This window comes from Rhipicephalus microplus, chromosome X, assembly GCF_043290135.1.
Source record: "Rhipicephalus microplus isolate Deutch F79 chromosome X, USDA_Rmic, whole genome shotgun sequence".
Lineage (NCBI taxonomy): Eukaryota > Metazoa > Arthropoda > Arachnida > Ixodida > Ixodidae > Rhipicephalus > Rhipicephalus microplus.
Genome location: NC_134710.1, coordinates 104,039,027 through 104,057,313, shown reverse-complemented (window position 1 = coordinate 104,057,313; position 18,287 = coordinate 104,039,027). Strand labels below are relative to the sequence as shown.

Sequence of the window (18,287 nt, the reverse complement as noted above, 5' to 3'; positions counted from 1 at the left end):
TAGAACCTTGAGGTGTAAATAAAGTGAATGTGAACTTTAGCTCATAATTAAAAAAAACAAGGGGTACTTGAACCTAGCCTGAGAAAGGCGCATCGCTGGAACTAAGAAATAAAAAAAACGCAAATCGTTAAAAACAATACGCTTACCTCAAGCTGTGGAAAGTTTAGTAACAATATAAGCTCGACACATTACCAATGGTATAACCTAATAATTTAAGTAAATCGAAATTTCTTTCAATGAGTAACGACGCCCACCACTAAAAGTTTGTACAATATTTAGTTGCCAACTAGTCTGTCCACACGTGATCGACAATGAGAAACATTAGCACGCAATGGTTAACGCGTTGATGGTAAAATATTTGCGACCACTTATATTTTCTCTTTTTGACGCTTCATATTGTTTCCGTTAACGGTCCCAGTTGAAACAGCGCTTCTCCCATCTGTTCTCTTATACGCCTCGAATGTTTCGCTGTATGCTGCGGATCCATCTATCGTGTTTCGTCATCCATCCGTAGCTTCTTTTCGTGCACCACGCTCATTCTATTTAAACTGGACGAGGTCATGCTGATATGTGATCTGTGAATATATATATATATATATATATATATATATATATATATATATATATATATATATATATATATATAAGGGAAAGAAGTGTATACCTAAGGGCTCGTTTTTCCGTGTTTTTAACACAATAATAATGAGATATAACAGACAGTAATGCCAAGGAATGTACAGGGGAAGTTATTAACATTAATGGAATGTAAATAAGAAGAAAGAAAAGTGGATGAAAAAATTACCAACTGTAAGCATATATATATATATATATATATATATATATATATATATATATATATATATAAACAAAGAGAGAAAGGAGGGAAGATGATTGCCTCTTCTGAACGGCTAAGGGAGAGTGAAAATACTATATATATATATATATATATATATATATATATATATATATATATATATATATATATATATATATATAGTATTTTCACTCTCCCTTAGCCGTTCAGAAGAGGCAATTATCTTCCCTCCTTTCTCTCTTTGTTTCTCTCGCTCGCTTCGATCTGCCGCAGCGTGTCACTTGTGTGGCTGCTCGCCATCCACACTTTTATCCACACATTGAAATATTCAGAGGAGCCATTCATCACGCTCTCCTCGTTAAGGACAAGGCGAAATTGTTTAAAGAAATGGAAATCGATTAAAACATTTCGACAAGTGTAAGTGAGAACGACGATCCACTTCATCTTGAAGTAAATATGCCTTAAACCTTTCAGATTGCCCGACCAGATGCCTTATGGCAAGTGCTGCAACCACTGCTGAACTTCTAGGTGTGATTTTCATTTAAGATACGCTCTCATTTTCTTCTAAGCGCTGATAGGCAGAAGAGTGCGATTATAAGCAACAGCATTGCCCGATACAATCGAACACGAGATCAACCTCTCCCATTCTGCATTATCCGACTTTTCTCAATGCGGAGCACTTAAGACATCTCTGCTCAGGTGAGCACGTAAACGTGAATGTTGGCAGTTACCTAATCTTTGAGCCATTAAACAGACACCTTTCACATCACGGCGTCACATACTAATATTTAGAAAACCAACGTCTGAATGCAGCTAACGAGCAAAATGCGAAATGTCACGCAGAGGCCATACATGCACACAGCAGTTCATACACTATGATCCCCGTACATGGACTTTGGCAGAGTGTGATCCTTCGGTGTCACCGCCGGTAGTGATGCATTCTGACCTGAAATGAATATGAGTTTTTTTTTTTATGAACAGAAATGAAAACGGCAACAGGCACGTGTGATCGACAAGCTTACAGCCGGTTTTCCGATTTACGAGATGATACAAATGCCAACCGTTTCACAGGAAGCAAGTTAGAACAGAACAGAGCATATAACATCAGAACAGAAAAAAAACGAGTCTCGGTCAATTGAAGGATCCGCAGCTAATGCCAAAGTGAGAATTGCAACCGCCAGTACAAGGATGAAAGATATACCTAGTATGTGGCTATTCAGTGTCTGTATGCGGTATTGCAGCTGCAACAAAGTCACTTTCTCACACAACTCTGAACAGGTGGCAATTCCCTTTTCAGAGCATACCCTATTGCTGTGTGTGCGGTGTGTTAGGACAAGCTGTACTGTTAACTGTATGTAGCATATTCAGTGACTCTTGTTGTAGCAAGAGAGCAGTGAAATGGCCCGATAATCTGTTCTTACCTTTTTTTCGTACGTCTCGCTCTCTTGTTTGCACGACGATGACAATGACAACTGGTACCAGGATAAGCACGAACAAAAATGTTATGATGACTGCAAGAAGAACGTATGATGTCATCGTGTCCTCCGGTTCTGCGAAAGTCGACATCAAAAAAAGGAAGAAGAGCAGGAAGAGTGCCTTGGTGGAGGCAATCACACGTGAAAAGAAAGAGATAGAGAGAAAGGAAATGACATGAAAATAAGAGGACTTTCATTTTTGGACATAGGCTCCATCATTATAACATCAGACGTTTACAGCCTCTGTTGAAGAGCCCGGTGTTCAACATCATGTGTGCTTTATAGGTATTGCTCCGCAATGCTCAGTGAGTGAAGAAAGTTCATACTGAAGGCTTGAGGACAGGGGAACGAAAGTGACTTATGGACAGTTAGTGTGGGAAGTGAATTATTGCAGTTCTCTCCTCACTATATCATCATCATCATCATCATCATCATCATCATCATCATCATCATCATCATCATAAGCCTGACTACGTTCACTGCAGGACAAAGGCCTCTCCCACGTTCCGCCAGTTAACCCGGTCCTGTGCTTGCTGCTGCCAATTTATACCGGCAAACTTCTTAATCTAATCTGCCCACCTAACCTTCTGTCTCCCCCTAACCCGCTTGCCTTCTCTTGGAATCCAGTTAGTTACCCTTAACGACCAGCGGTTATCCTGTCTACGCGCTACATGCCCGGCCCATGTCCATTTCTTCTTCTTGATTTCAGCTATGATATCCTTAACCCCCGTTTGTTCCCTAATCCACTCTGCTCTCTTCTTGTCTCTTAACGTTACACCTACCATTTTTCTTTCCATTGCTCGCTGCGTCGTCCTCAATTTAGCTGAACCCTCTTTGTAAGTCTCCAGGTTTCTGCTCCATAGCTAAGTACCGGCAAGATACAGCTGTTATATACCTTCCTCTTGAGGGATAGTGGCAATCTACCCGTCATAACTTGAGAGTGCTTGCCAAATGTGCTCCACCCCATTCTTATTCTTCTAGTTACTTCAATCTCGTGGTTCGGCTCCGCGGTTATTACCTGCCCTAAGTAGACAGAGTCTTTTACAACTTGAAGGTGCAGTGATGGCATAGTGGTTAGAGCATCCGCCTCGCATGCAAAAGGTCCGTGGTTCAAATCCCGGTGCCGCGCAGTTCCCAACCGGATTTAAAAAAAAAATCCGCGTGGTGATGGAACTGCATTACGAGGCCTGGGATGCGGCCTCACCGGTAACCACCGCCGGGAACGCACTCCCTCACAAGAGAAGGATTGGCCACCCTGGTGCAGTATCTGGCCACTACCTCCCACATGCATACGTCCAATAACTCATGGCCCTCAGTCCCCAGCAGCTGCGAAGCAACTGACCACGGCGGCGGTCAGATCTGCAACGCAGCAGAGGGTGTTAAGAATCTCTGGATCCGGACAGGCCGCCATTGGAACCGGAACTTGGCAACGTTTAACGCTAGAACCTTATCTAGTGAGGGAAGTCTAGCTGTACTGTTCGAGGAGCTAGAAGGTGTTAAATGGGATATAATAGGGCTCAGTGAGGTTAGGAGGACAGATGAGGCCTATACGGTGCTACAGAATGGGCATGTCCTTTGCTATCGGGGCTTGGCTGACAGAAGAGAACTGGGAGTGGGGCTCCTAATTCACAGAAACATAGCTGGCAACATAGAGGAATACTATATAATTAATGAAAGGGTGGTAGGTATCGTAATTAAACTGAATAAAAGATACAAGATGAAGGTGGTACAGGCCTACGCGCCTACATCCAGCCACGATGACGCTCCAGTTGAAAGCTTCTATGAAGACGTGGAATCGGCAATGAGTAAGGTCAAAACAGAGTATACAATACTGATGGGAGACTTTAATGCAAAGGTAGGGAAGAAGCAGGCGGCAGACTAGGCAGTAGGAGATTATGGCATCGGTACTAAAAACGCCTGAAGAGAGCTACTAGTAGAATTCGCAGAACGCAATAATTTACGGATTTTGAATACCTTCTACCGAAAACGAGGAAACCGCAAGTGGACATGGAGGAGCCCTAATGGCGAAAATAAGGACGAAGTAGACTTCATAATGAGTGCACACCCAGGCATCGTGCAGGATGAGGAAGTGGCTGGCAAGGTACGATGCAGTGACCATAGAATGGTACGGTCTCGAATTCGCCTAGATTTGAGGAAGGAACGACAGAAACTGATACGCAAGAAGCCAATCAATGAGCTAGCACTGAAAGGGAAAGTACAGGATTTAGGAGTCTTGCTTCGGAACAAGTACTCAGCTCTTATTGAGGAAATCAACCTTAGCATAGATACAATGAATGATAATCTGACGAGTATCATTACGGAGTGTGCAGTGGAAGTTGGAGGCAGGGTAGTTAGACAGGACACTGGCAAGCTTTCCCAGGAAACAAATAATCTCATTAAGAAGCGTCAAATCATAAAAGTCTCAAGCACAACAGACAAAATAGAACTGGCAGAGCTTTCGAAGTTGAATAATAGGCGTAAGGTATCCGATGTAAAAAGGTATAACATGGAGAGAATTGAGCACGCTCTGAAAAACGGAGGAAGCGTCAAAGCAGTGAAGAGGAAACTTGGGATAGGCGAAAATCGGATGTATGCACTAAGGGACAAAGAAGGCAAAATAACTACCAATATGAATAGGATAGTTAAAATAGCGGAGGAGTTTTACAGAGATCTGTACAGTAGCCAGGACAACCACGACTTTATTACTATCAGAACTAGCAGTAACCCAGATGACACCCCACCAGTAATGATAGAAGTCAGAAAAGCTTTGGAGAGCATGCGAAGAGGCAAAGCTGCTGGTGAGGATCAGGTAACATCAGATCTGCTGAAAGATGGAGGACAAATTGTGTTAGAAAAACTAACCACTCTGTTTACGAGGTGTCTCCTGACGGGAAAGGTACCAGAGTCTTGGAAGAACGCTAACATCATCCTAATACTTAAGAAAGGAGATGACAAGGACTTGAAGAATTACAGGCCGATTAGCTTGCTCTCTGTAGTATACAAGCTATTTACAAAGGTAATTGCTAACAGAGTAAAGAAAACATTAGAATTCAATCAACCAAAGGAACAAGTAGGATTTCGAACAGGCTACTCAACAATTGACCACATTCATACTATCAATCAGGTAATAGAGAAATGCTCAGAGTATAACCAACCACTATACATAGCCTTCATAGATTACGAGAAGGCGTTTGATTCAGTAAAAATATCAGCTGTCATGCAGACACTTCGGAATCAGGGCGTAGATATATAAACATTCTGGAAGAAATCTACAGGGGATCAACTGCTACCATAGTGCTTCATAAAGAAAGCAACAGAATACCAATCAAGAAGTGTGTAAGGCAGGGGGACACAATTTCCCCAGTGCTATTTACCGCGTGCTTACAGGAGGTTTTCAGAAGCCTAGAATGAGAACAGTTAGGAATAAGAGTTAATGGAGAGTACCTTAGTAACCTGCGCTTCGCCGATGACATTGCATTGCTGAGTAACTCAGGGGACGAATTGCAACTCATGATTACGGAGTTAGACAAGGAGAGCAGAAAGGTGGGTCTTAAAATGAATCTTCAGAAAATGAAAGTAATGTACAACAACCTCGGTAAAGTGCAGCGCATGGAGATAGGTAATAGTGCACCTCACTATATAGAGCGCCACTATTTGGTTTCGTCTGTATATATACTTTGATATTTGAAATAATAACAGTAAAATACTTTCTACCTGTTTTTTTTGTTGTCCTCCGTTTTGGCACTGTTTTTATGTGAAAAAATACTAAGCTTCCAATAATTATACTTTGTTCGTGACATACGATGTTCCTTTATTTTTAGGAGCAGCCTTTCTTATCTCAAGTCTCTAGTATAAAATTAGGAATTAATTTTGTTGAGTGTGAGGCGCTATTGGTTGGTTAGGAACGTAAACAAATGTTCGTTAAGCATGCGTACTGCTCTCGCCTACACAGTATACTTCGCTTATCGCAAAACGTGCAGGGGGAGGGGGGTTGGAACTAGGAAGTTCCCAGGCCCCTATCCCATGTATTTATATGAAAGTGTGGCCTGGGAACTTTTGACCAGGACGTTGCTCCTCTGTACCTTTGAGCACCACATGGAAGATGCAAGGCTTGGTCATAGGGCCGATGTCGTTCTGTGCCCAGCAGTAGACGGTGCCAAAGTCGGCAGCAACTTTGGGCTGGTAGAATAACAGACCACCACTGCCATTTCTAGGGGTGGTCAGGTTTCTGGTGGCCGTGTCGTCCAGGCTGCTTCGGAAGGACCACGAGTATGACACGTGAGAAGGGTCCGCGGCCACCCGGCACGGGATGCGGACCGTTTCGTCCAGGGCGGCCGTCACGTAGGTGTCCGTGACGCCAAGGCATTCGGGCTCATCTGCAGGCACCACATTTTGTTGGGTTCCCGTCAACGCAGCCTAACATCGCGCTCTATGGTACTGGGGGAACGACAAAAAAAAAAAGAGGGACAATACACACAAAATGCTAGAAGGAGAACCCAAAATTGCCGCTTTGTATTTCTTGAATTTCTTTTTGGCGTCGTCTCCCCTTTGCAATACAACATGATGATCACAAACCGGCAAGCCTAAGTTCCCATCTACTTAGCACAGCCTACGTAACAGCACAGTGAAGCGCAGTTACGACATGAGAGCTTGATGAAATGTACATTTCATCAGCACTTCTTTTAATGCGGCCTTAGTTCAAACAAAAATACAGACACGTTTGACAATAAAAATAAACACTAATTATAAAATGTGCAAAGCGGCAATTAGCGCAAGAGTCGCAGAGTACACGATTTCACCATATATTTAAACCAGAGGTTATAGGTATGCGCTTGGTTTCGTATAAGGAGTTTGGTGTAAGGGCGAAAGAGGAGAGGGGGAGAGTTCCGTATAGTGACGGCGATATCCTGACTCCTGGCATAACGGATATTTGGAAAATTTGGTATGTGTGTTCTTCTCAATGAAAAAAAAAACTATACCGGGTGTTTAAAATATGTCCAAAATACTCAAAAATTGAGCAAATGTGAGAATTGTTAGATCGCTTCATAATTACTTCTTATGTAGCCACAGGCATCCCAAGATGACTAAAGACATCATTTGAGACAAAAATTAAGACACTTAGAATAATTAACTCTTTAAATAGGGGAGTTGGACAGGGATGTCAAACGGGAGAATCGAAGAGCTTCGTGCGAAGAAACCATTGCAGCTTTGACATTACAAAAAAAATCCTATGGTAATAACTGCGAACTAATAGAATTCGCCCAAATTCAGGGGCTAAACCGAAACCAAAATACAGAAGAGCGCAACTGCCACATTTTTTTTTAGACGTCCAGAATGAGTGAGCACCGTTGTATCAACCATAAACCGACTTATTTTTGTTGGTGTGTTCTGCGCTTGTAGTTACAGCACGCATGCCGCACATACATTAACAAACGCGGAAGAGTCACACTCACCATTGGGCGTATTGCAGTGCAGTCTCATGGCTGCTGAGATGCAGTTGAAACGCTATACAGAGAAACTACAACAGAGCCCTTTCCTCAGCTAGTATTTATAACTTCAAAGTTTTCGAATTTATTCATTGCCGGCTGAGATGCATGAGCTTCCATCTGTTGATTGCGACATAAAAAAAGGTAACAAGGGTGACTTTGCGCTCTTCTCTGACCTATTAAAAAAATGACAAAAAAATATTTGCCGGAATTCCCTTTTGTGAGGCCCCGCCGCGGTGGTCTAGTGGCTAAGGTACTCGGCTGCTGACCCGCAGGGCGCGGGTTCGAATCCCGGCTGCGGCGGCTGCATTTCCGATGGAGGCGGAAATGTTGTAGGCCCGTGTGCTCAGATTTGGGTGCACGTTAAAGAACCCCAGGTGGCCTAAATTTCCGGAGCCCTCCACTACGGCGTCTCTCATAATCATATAGTGGTTTTGGGACGTTAAACCCCACATATCAATCAATCATCAATCCCTTTTGCGAGTAAGACTCGCGTAGTATCGTGAAGCAGTGCACAATGAACACAATGACGCACGCATAAGCAAACGCAAACACAAGCGCTGGACGGCAACTAATATTAGCTTCATTGCCGATATACCTGTCTGATATAAAGAATGCCGCGCACATGCGCAGAGGCAGCAGTGAAGTGTGTGCAAGATTACACACACAAAAATGCACAAATATGACGTGTTCTTGATCGAAATTCCGAAGTATATGTAATTACAGCCTCGTGTATTATCACGCTTTTTAGGGGCGAAGCTCCTTATGGCGTTGTTCGCTCCCTTCTCTGCAGTAGTAGAAGGAGTAGTAGAAGTAGTAGTAGTAGTAGATAGTAGTAGTGCCAGCGTTGGTGCAAGTAGTAGTATGACTAAACTAACCACCACTGGCATGAATAAGTAGTAGTAGTAGTAGTAGTAGCAGTAGAGTAGTAGTAGTAGTAGTAGTAGTTATTGTTGTTGTACTATGTAGCTACCTCTAGTTTATGAATTGCTCAATAGATGACGTTGTTTGTATATGTTCTTGGAAATAATATTACTAGACGGTGTTAGTCGTTTTCGTATAGTTCACGGACACTCTAGGGTGGGAGGCAGCTCTGTCCAGCTCGGATCCGACGACCGAAGATGCCCTCGTGAGACGAGCGAGGACAGCGGCCCGTGCCAATGGAATCCCGGACTAAGGAGCCCACTCACCGACACTCCTTCCTCGGTCGCAAATAAATGTTTTATTCTCTCTCTCTCTCAAGGACAGGCACACAGACAGACGGACGGACGGATGAACAGACAGACAGACGGACCAATGAATGGACAGACAGACAGACAGACAGACAGACAGACAGACAGACAGACAGACAGACAGACAGGCAGGCAGGCAGGCAGGCAGGCAGGCAGGCAGGCAGGCAGGCAGATAGACAGGCAGGCAGATAGGCAGGCAGGCAGATAGACAGGCAGGCAAGCAGGCAGGCAGGCAGGCAGGCAGGCAGGCAGGCAGGCAGACAGACGGACCAACTGGCGGACGCTTCGCCCCACTCATCATCTTCAGTCTGTGGATATGCTGTGATTTTTCCGACAATGATCCGGAGGGACAAGTGATACATCTTTATCCCCATTTATTGATTTCCGTTGCCTCGAGCATTTTTCTTTTCTCTTTCTTGTGCTCCTTGTGCACAACCTCCGTTCCTGCCAAAGTGGGAGCATGACCACAATCCCTGCAATGAAAGGCTAAGTGACCAGAATCCTTATAACCGAGAAGAAGAAAGAGAAAACTTTATTTGGGCAAAAGACAGCGTTGCCGCTAAAACAGGGCAACGCCGCGTGGTCGGGCCTCTATTCCAAGGCACCGCTGGCTCTCGCCATTCTTTCAGACCCCCCCCCCCCTCCGAACAACCTCAGCTGAAGGCAGGGCTGGACAACACTGCCTCCCATTTCAATGGGCTGTTATCCTTTTCCTGTTCTTCGCTGCGGAACATGCAGTCGCACGCGATGTGGTAGGGCGTCGGTGTGTTCGCATACCATGGTCTTTGTGTGCTGTGGAAAAGTACGTACGTAATCTGCGGATGTTTATATACGTGTTTGTTTCGAAGCGGCGTAACGCCGCAGAATCCACGGCCGACAGGTTCTTGTGCGGTGCTGGGTAGAGTCTCCGCAAATATCTGTAATATTGCAGGATCACTTTGTAGCTGGTATTGATGAGTATCGGTTCCTTCATGGTGTTTCCATCGGCAGCTCGGTAACTAGTAAAACCTCCAGCCAACTCATTTGCCAAGAGGTGCCCCATGTGAACGTGGTGCCGTGGATACCTGAGAAATATTAATAATTATTTTTGGGGTTTAACGTCCCGAAACAACCATATGATTATGAGAGACGCCATAGCGGAGGGCTTTAGAAATTTCGGCCACCTGGGTCTTTTTACCGTGCGCCTAAGTCTATATGTACACTGGCCTCCTAAATTTTATTCCCCATCAAAAATACGGCCGCCGCGGCCAGGATACATTCCCCCTACCTGCGGGTTGCCAGTCGACCGCCATAATCACTAGACCACCGTGGCGGGTGCTCGAGTGGTCACCTGCAGCCGAAATGTGACGGTTGTGTTCCATTGACCACGTGCCACCTACCCACCTGACCATGGTAAACCCTGTTAACCGCGGCTAACGGAACACAACCCTCACTTTACGGCTAAGGATTCTGGTCATTTAGCTTTTCATGTGCTTCCACTCTGGCACGAATGAATGTTGAACACAACGAGAACAAGAAGGAAACGAAGAATGTAATCGAGGCAATAAGAATGATGAATGGAAATGAAGTTGTATACCAATTGCCCCTGGGAGTCATTCATTAAAAAAAAACAGCCAGGCCTGCGCTGGACACGCAGCACTGCCATAGCGAAAACTAGAAGAGCGGCATTTAAAAGCTTTTATGAGCCCCAAAAAAACTCTTTGGGTAGCTGCTGCAAGCAAACTTATAGGGTTCCTACTACGCCATTAATTGTTGTGTGGTATATAGGCAGGCATTGACTATGCCATCTTTCGTCATTATTCGGACAAGCGTGGTACCTTCTGCGCACTTGCAAGGAACTTTGTGCAATTTTTGTGTGCTGTGGCTGACGACAATGAATAATTGCGCCAGAAGCTTTTGTAATCCCCACAGTCCCCCACAGTGGGTGTGCGCCGAAGTTAATAGGTGAACATGATCAAATTTTTGTAAAGGGTTAGAGCATTCGACGACCCCCTCGTTGCGCAATTCGCGTTGTCTGACACCTGGTTGTTCCTTTGCGGTTTTGTAACGCGCTATTACTCATATCAACGCGATTCCTTTCCCGACATCAAGCCTGCCTAGGGCCAATTTGCATGACATGTCCTTTTGTGCGCTGCCTCATCAAATATCGAGGCTCACCAGCTGGCCCATCAGTAAATATTGAGTAAAATTGTGTAAAAGCCAAGTTTTCCTTATGCCCCGCCGCGGTTGTCTAGTGGCTAAGGTACTCGGCTGCTGACACGCAGGTAACGCGCTCGAATCCCGGCTGCGGCGGCTGCATTTCAGATGGAGGCGGAAATGTTGTAGGCCCGTGTGCTCAGATTTGGGTGCACGTTAAAGAACCCCAGGTGGTCGAAATTTCCGGAGCCCTCCACTACGGCGTCTCATATAATCATATGGTGGTTTTGGGACGTTAAGCCCCACATATCAATCACTAAGTTTTCTTTAACATAGGCTCGGATTCGCAACTCTTGTGAGCTTGCCAATGTGCGTAGAATAGACGCACGGATGCATGAAACTTCAAAAGCTATACTTACACAGTACTCGAAGGTACACCTCGTTGCTGGTTGTGCTACCCACAGCGTTGGATCCGGAGCAGGAGTAGCTGCCACTGTGGTTACGGTTGGCGTTCACGATGTCAACCACTGTTGTGTCCCTGAAGAAGACGCCCTTCGGTGGCGATGTCTTTCGTGGTAACCGTTGTTTGTTGAGAAGCCACGTGATATTTCCAGTGCGAGGGTTCCCAGATGTCCGACACTCCAAGGAGACTGTCGCTCCTCTCGTGACGTTCACGAACTGCTTTCGCACGCCCTTGAACAGCAGCGTTATCTGTGGCTTAACTGCAGCGGAAATAAAGCAGATTAAAAAATTGTAATTGTATACGCGAACAAAACTCGTACAGTAGCTTGTGAGAACGTGCGTTTACGGGTGTTAACTTATCTCAATTAGATTACGAGAATTGAGAATTGCGCTTGACAGACCGGTATTACAAAACCGAGAAAATAATAAAAAGGAACACTTTCTATTGCTTTCTAACCTTCCAACATGCCTGAATTAACATTGCTCAGCGCCCATATTTCGAAGTGTAAAGATCAATGTCAACTACGGAAATGTGGCGTAAACAGAAGAAAATATCACGAAATATAGTTATAACATAAAGGTTTAAACTGACAAACACTTGTGCTTCCGAGTAAACTAACTTTCACACTTCGGTATTACAGTTGTTGATGCGCACTGTATTTTAAGCTGTAGTTAAGTTAAATTTATTTTTTCTTATAGTTGGCCGATCAAAGAATAACCAAAGAATTTCTCACATCTGCATATACACTAGTGCACAAAGAAATGATCGAAGGATTAAACTTGCCCTACAAATTTTAAAATAATTACGTTGTCTGGAATTACTGCCGCGATGTCTAACAGATGGTTTGAAATCACTTTTGTGTTACTTGGCTTCACCGCATGTGAAGTCGGAACAATAACGACGATTAATGTTTTCTAACATCCATAAGTTTCATTGCTGACTACGAGAAAATCAATTTTTTTAAATGTACCAGCAATTATTTACGAATACATAAGTACATAACAGATTTATTCGTAGGCGCACGTTTGAAGCTCCCACAACAATATCTCGAACCGGCGATCTATCGTTCAACAAAAGCAGAACTCATGTAGAGGGCCAACGATGTGGTAGGTTTCGTGTAATGGCTGAAAGCATCACCTTCGTGTACTGTTCAATATTTAACCCCACAGAAGTACAAAACGAAAACACGCCATCTAAACACACCAGTTTCATGGAGAAAAAAAAGAACATGAAGATATACCACATTAGCAGAAACAACAGAAAGTAGGTCACAAGAAAAATAACTTTACTGTATCAAATGCACTGTAAGCATGTACATTAGCAAGTTATGTGGGAAGCAACGTGGCACGGAAGTCAAGCTTACAATGTACATCGAGCGTCCAAATGTCCACGCAGTCATTGTCCTTTATGAGCGGGTTCCTAGATATGCATGTGAGCTTCTGACCGTTGTTTTTTATGGTTGGCTCGAAGTATAAAACGGAGAGGTCATTCTCGACGCTTCGTGAGTTGTTTACGAGCTCTTTGCCGTCCAGCCACCAGGAGAACTGAGGCGCCGGTCGGGAGCCGTAGGACTCGCACTCCACGTGAGCAAGGACGCCAGCCTTAAGCGGAGTGTCCTTGTTGCGGATGCTCACGTTCACAGGTTTCACTGTTGGAACAAGAACAGGGATGATGCTATACGTATGAGTATACCCGATAGTCCTAATGCAAGCGAGTTTGCATTAGGAGTGTACATGTACATGGTAGTCTGAGGCACTCAAAGAGAGGACGAAAGAATAGCTATTTCACTTCTATTCAGAAGTGGTCTTTTTTCAAATACCCCCCCCCCCCCCTAAAAAAAGCAAAAAAAAAAAAAACACTCGTACAATGACAAGAGTCTGAGCGCTGACAAAAACGCAATATATGTGATTAGTTAAGAAGACGCATGTTTTGACAAGTTACAGTTCTTCTGTTAATGGGCCTTGTCTTTTACGCAAAAAAAGAGATACCAATACCACGAACGCGCACAATGTACGGAATATCGACCCTTACTTATAACAGATACCCACCGTAATAAATAGTGTGTCTTCCCTAATCAACTTTGACGTTCCACTACCTTAATTTAAAGAACAAATAAGAATTTTCTTGATAATGATTCTTCACCTAATTCAACATAGGCTCATTTACACATACAACGTTGTTTTTTGCATTGCTTTATTTTTTATGCAATCGGAGTGACGTACGTTTACATTACCTGAACGTGTATTATTACTTCTTTATTGTATGTATTTTTTCATTTTCTCCGGTTTAGTATTCTCAGCTATGTTCATAATGAACTTATTATGATTGCCTTTTTATGTGACTATTCGTAACTGCGTCCCTCAACTCTCTTGAAGCTGTTTTTGACAGCTTTTTGCCTGGAGGGCACCTCTAACATTTTGTGTTGGAAATAAAGCCTTAAAGTGCAATCTGCCATTCTGCTCGTACTACCATGGGGCCTTTTCTACTAGTTGCGTCTGTTGTCTTCACGGCTTGCAACACTCAATCGCGCTTGTTCTGTCTTCAGCTCCACGCTTCACGTTGCGTCATAACCCTTTTGATCGTGAATGGAACACATTTTAGATAGCATAAATGTGAGAATGAATTCTCCTGGTACGTTACATATACTTAAACATTTAGCGAAAGCATTCATATGCAGAAACCACCACCACCAGAACGTAAAAGAAAAAAGACTGAAATAAACATCGAAATCTGGGACATTGCGTCAACGCACACTCACTGTAGTTTAAATATGAAATTAGGTGCAATTCAACTTCTGAATATGATTTACTTTCGCAGAATCTATTAATCAAGTTTTCAATCGACATCATGTCAGCCAAAACTGCCATAATGTTTCCCTTCAGCGTTTAACTAAAACACTTATACCGTGCAGAGCCCTCAAATTGTGCAAAGAAGCACTGATTGGTGCAACAAGTCGCCACCTCTGATAACAAACCCCAGAGGACCAACCGAGTACATATTGCGCCATCTCCAAGATCGGCCAACACGCCGTGCGTGATCGGCTTATGGCATTATTAGGCAAGCCAACGGTCGATTGGCTAAGCGTTGACAGAAGAAGCAGCAGCATGGACTCACGGTTCAACAGAACGGTCACCGATGTGCTCAGAGGCTCTGTAATGTTGTTGTTAGATGCCTCGCAGGTGTAGCTCGTGTTATCCAAGCGTCGCGGAACTCGAGGCAGCTTCAGCACCCTCTCGTCGCCACGCGACACGCTGTCCTTTCGGTCACTTTCGAGCCACCGAATACGAGGCTCTGGCTTACCTGCGTTAAGCGTAACCCATATGTGTTATATGTTGTTGAACCCAACGTTCAAAGCCAGCTAAAAGAACGTGCATTTAAAAACCAGCATATTATTTTAAAAAAATTTCACATCTCACCAAAGAAAACTTAAACTCAGGAAACTGCGCTTTAGAACAACGTGTAGTGGTGAGCAATAAAGAGCAATGAAGATAATAAATCGAACTTGAGAATGAACGGCCATATAACATGAATTTTGAAGAATAACGGCGTCTAGGACTCATATTCATAGCTTGATGGTGTCTAATGGGCTATGGCCGGATACAACTTTAGAAGTCCACAGGATTTCCTCCTCAAATGCGAATGCACACAATCCTGTATCAATGCGCGCGCACTTATCACTGACTTCATGAGCCAGACGGGTGGTGACTCCGCCTTCGGCAAACATTGCGGGGTGTATGGACGGCACTATTTCTTTGGTCGGGGAGGCAACTGGTTGTCACACTTCTGTCATCTGGCGCCTCTTCGGAGTTCTCAAGTTGTATCTGACTATAGATGTAAGAAGTTAGGCAACAATAGTTTGCATTTTATTCAACTGTAAGATGCGCAAATGATGAACTGAAACTTTAATGAAGAATTCCTAATTAGAGTACCTTATCTGAAGCCATTGCAGAAAAATATCTTAATTGAGGTATCATTGATACGAAAGTGTTAGTAATGTCTCAAACCCACCCACAAGTCACACCGCGCCCTCTGCTGTATTTTCCTGAGGACGCTCAAAGACAGATTTTCCGGTAAAACGAAAGCCTCTGACGTAACACATGGGCTTTTATACCACCGTGTGAACTATTCTTTATTCGTTAAAAGAAAAAGAACACAATGTAAAAAGAAGGAAATAAGAACAAGAATGTTAGCAGGAAAAAGTCCAGAAATAGGAGAGGAGCAAGGAACAACTGTATCAGGGAGGACACCTGAAGACCTCCTTGCATGGTGATTTAACCAGCCTAGAGAAAATTACGTTGCGGAGGCTTTGTGTCGGGGTTGCGCTTACCCTATTTGTGACCACCCTTTAGGCGCAAAAGTGCCACGACCCGTGTGGTACGTCTTGCCCATCTTGTGACTTAGCAATCCGCGACGTAACTGCCACAGACGTATTGTGGACTTGCACAAGTCTACATTTAAGCCATCGCCGTCACCTCTGTGTAACAGGCCTCAGGCCTGATGGCCGACTACCCTACCTCGACCGCTGAATTCGTGGACCTCACCACAACTTATTATTTGACTTTATACACGAATTTGCATGTGTATTTTGGAATAAGAAATATTATACCTAGGGGCACACTTTCGAAACAAACAAATTAGTAGTATGTCAAGCTTTAGTTCAGCAAATTAATTAATAATGACAAACAGATGACCCCTCACTGGTAGATTGCCCTAGAAGTAGTACATAGAATACACAACAAGCACGGCTACCGTGAGGGTAGCACAGTTTTTAACATGGACAAGAATAATCAGAAGAATACGACACTTGCTACGGGTGTCATGTCCTTCTTATCCCACTTTTGCATATTAAAAACTGGGCTACTTAGCCTTACGGTAAAATTATCATTTACCAGCTAACGTAGTTATAAACCTTATTGAAGCACGGCTAAGAGTCGTAAGAAAAAAAATTCTCTTGACTAGGTAGAGCCAACTACGGCATGCTTTGCAACATTTAGACCAGTAGCCATGCCATATTATTGCCGACATCACAGTTGTCACAAATAGTCAGTCTACAACAACTTTTCATTCTGTCAACGCAGTACAGTGCAAGAGATGATTTAGTCACCTATAGTCCAACATCCTTACGTCCTGGACCAGAACTTTTTCTTCCATTAAAGGAACCGACAACCGTTTTTTTACCCAGTTTTTTTCCGGTGCGACAGAAAGCTTATCTTTCGTAGTGTTCGTAGCTGCAGTAGTTAATTCCAAATCCACGTAGTTATTGTATAAGCGGTATTTTTCACCATAAAGGCCCCTAACACGAATGTCCCTTCTCGTCCAGTAACGCTGAGAATTGTTAGAGATGCCGGTAGCCCTTCTAGCGACTTGTACGTAATGTCGTTGGTCTGCTTTCGCAGCAGTTCCTGTAACTATGTTTAACCATATTTATTCTGAGCTTTACAGTTATTATTAAAAACAATAAGCCGTTTCATTGAGACGATGTGCCTTTGCACAGCTTCCCGGTATTGCTACCATGTTGCGCGCGCGCCTGCGCCTATAGGTTGTTAATTGCCCCCGTGTCGCGGAGAACTTGTCCCATCGTCGTTCTTCTTTGGACTCACAAGCCAAGCCTAGTCATCGAAAACGTCACTGCGCATATGCGCGGTCGTGCCTAGTAGCAGTACACGTCATATATGAGACAAAGTGTAGGTAGAGAAAACCACGTCGCTCAAAAATTTTGGTGACCTGGAACCTATCACGATTTCATGAGCACACATAACAGTTGCTCAAGACGTGCTAATGAACATGAGGTCATTGCGTCACGCGAAGGCAGCGCCACCTCTATGCGTGATACTAACGCAGGCCTATACGTAATTATTTATGAAGTAATATTTTTACTTCAAAAGAAGCGAACAATATTTCAATACTAACAAAGAAATTGTTGACTGCGAACACTAACCTATGGCCACGTGACAGGATACATAGAAAAATTTAAGTTTTTGCCACTAGAGGCACCACACGTCATTTTTCGCAATCCTTAATGAAAAAGCAAACGAATGTATAAATCCACTTCTCCGAGAAAAACAAGGTTGGTTTGAGTCACTATGTGGGACAGTCTTTCCATCTCTGCAGTCATCTCATTTCATGTTCTGGGCAGTTGTCGGTCCCTCTAACAACCTCGCGTCCTGAACTATATAGGATGTTAATGAAACAAAAAGTGCTGAGGCTGTCAGGCCTCAGCTGGTAAAATGTTTTCGGTAGAAACTCTACAGAATAGACTCCACGTTAAAGTGGTTAGTGCTCGCGCATAAAATAACAAAGGAAAGCACAAGTCGTACCTTCGTGCGCACCTATTAAAGTTTTTGTTTTTGTTTACTTTGGTATAATACACACATATTCTGCAATTTAAATAACGACCAGAGCATTATTTTTCGGCTGAGAACTTTGCTTTGCCGGAATTACGCAGGAATGCTCACTGAACCTCTAGCGTTCTATAGTGAAAGAAACGTGAATTTTATAAAAAGTAACAACAGTATTAATTTGTAGAGCTTCACGAGCCGAATTAACGATGTGATTATGAGGCATGTCATTCTGGGGGACTCCTGAAATAAATTTTGGTCACCCGAGGTTTTTTTTAAAATGCAACTAGATCTATAAAAACTGCTCTATTTCTAGCAGTTGTGCTGGAGAAAAATCTCTTTC

The 18,287-nt window shown here is 43.6% G+C and overlaps 1 protein-coding gene across 1 annotated transcript in view; it reads right to left on the bottom strand.

Annotated features, from left to right (window-relative positions):
* Positions 1-1,131: 1,131 nt before the first annotated feature.
* Positions 1,132-18,287, bottom strand: part of LOC119176776 (neural cell adhesion molecule 1) — a 53,354-nt gene continuing 36,198 nt past the window's right edge. The window contains exons 4-9 of the mRNA XM_075877348.1: positions 14,721-14,906; positions 12,970-13,254; positions 11,563-11,865; positions 6,372-6,665; positions 2,236-2,364; positions 1,132-1,760 (exon numbers count right to left, since the gene is read on the bottom strand). Of these exons, the coding sequence (XP_075733463.1) occupies positions 1,681-1,760; positions 2,236-2,364; positions 6,372-6,665; positions 11,563-11,865; positions 12,970-13,254; positions 14,721-14,906 (1,277 nt within the window). The 3' untranslated portion in view covers positions 1,132-1,680. The remainder of the gene's footprint in view (positions 1,761-2,235; positions 2,365-6,371; positions 6,666-11,562; positions 11,866-12,969; positions 13,255-14,720; positions 14,907-18,287) is intronic.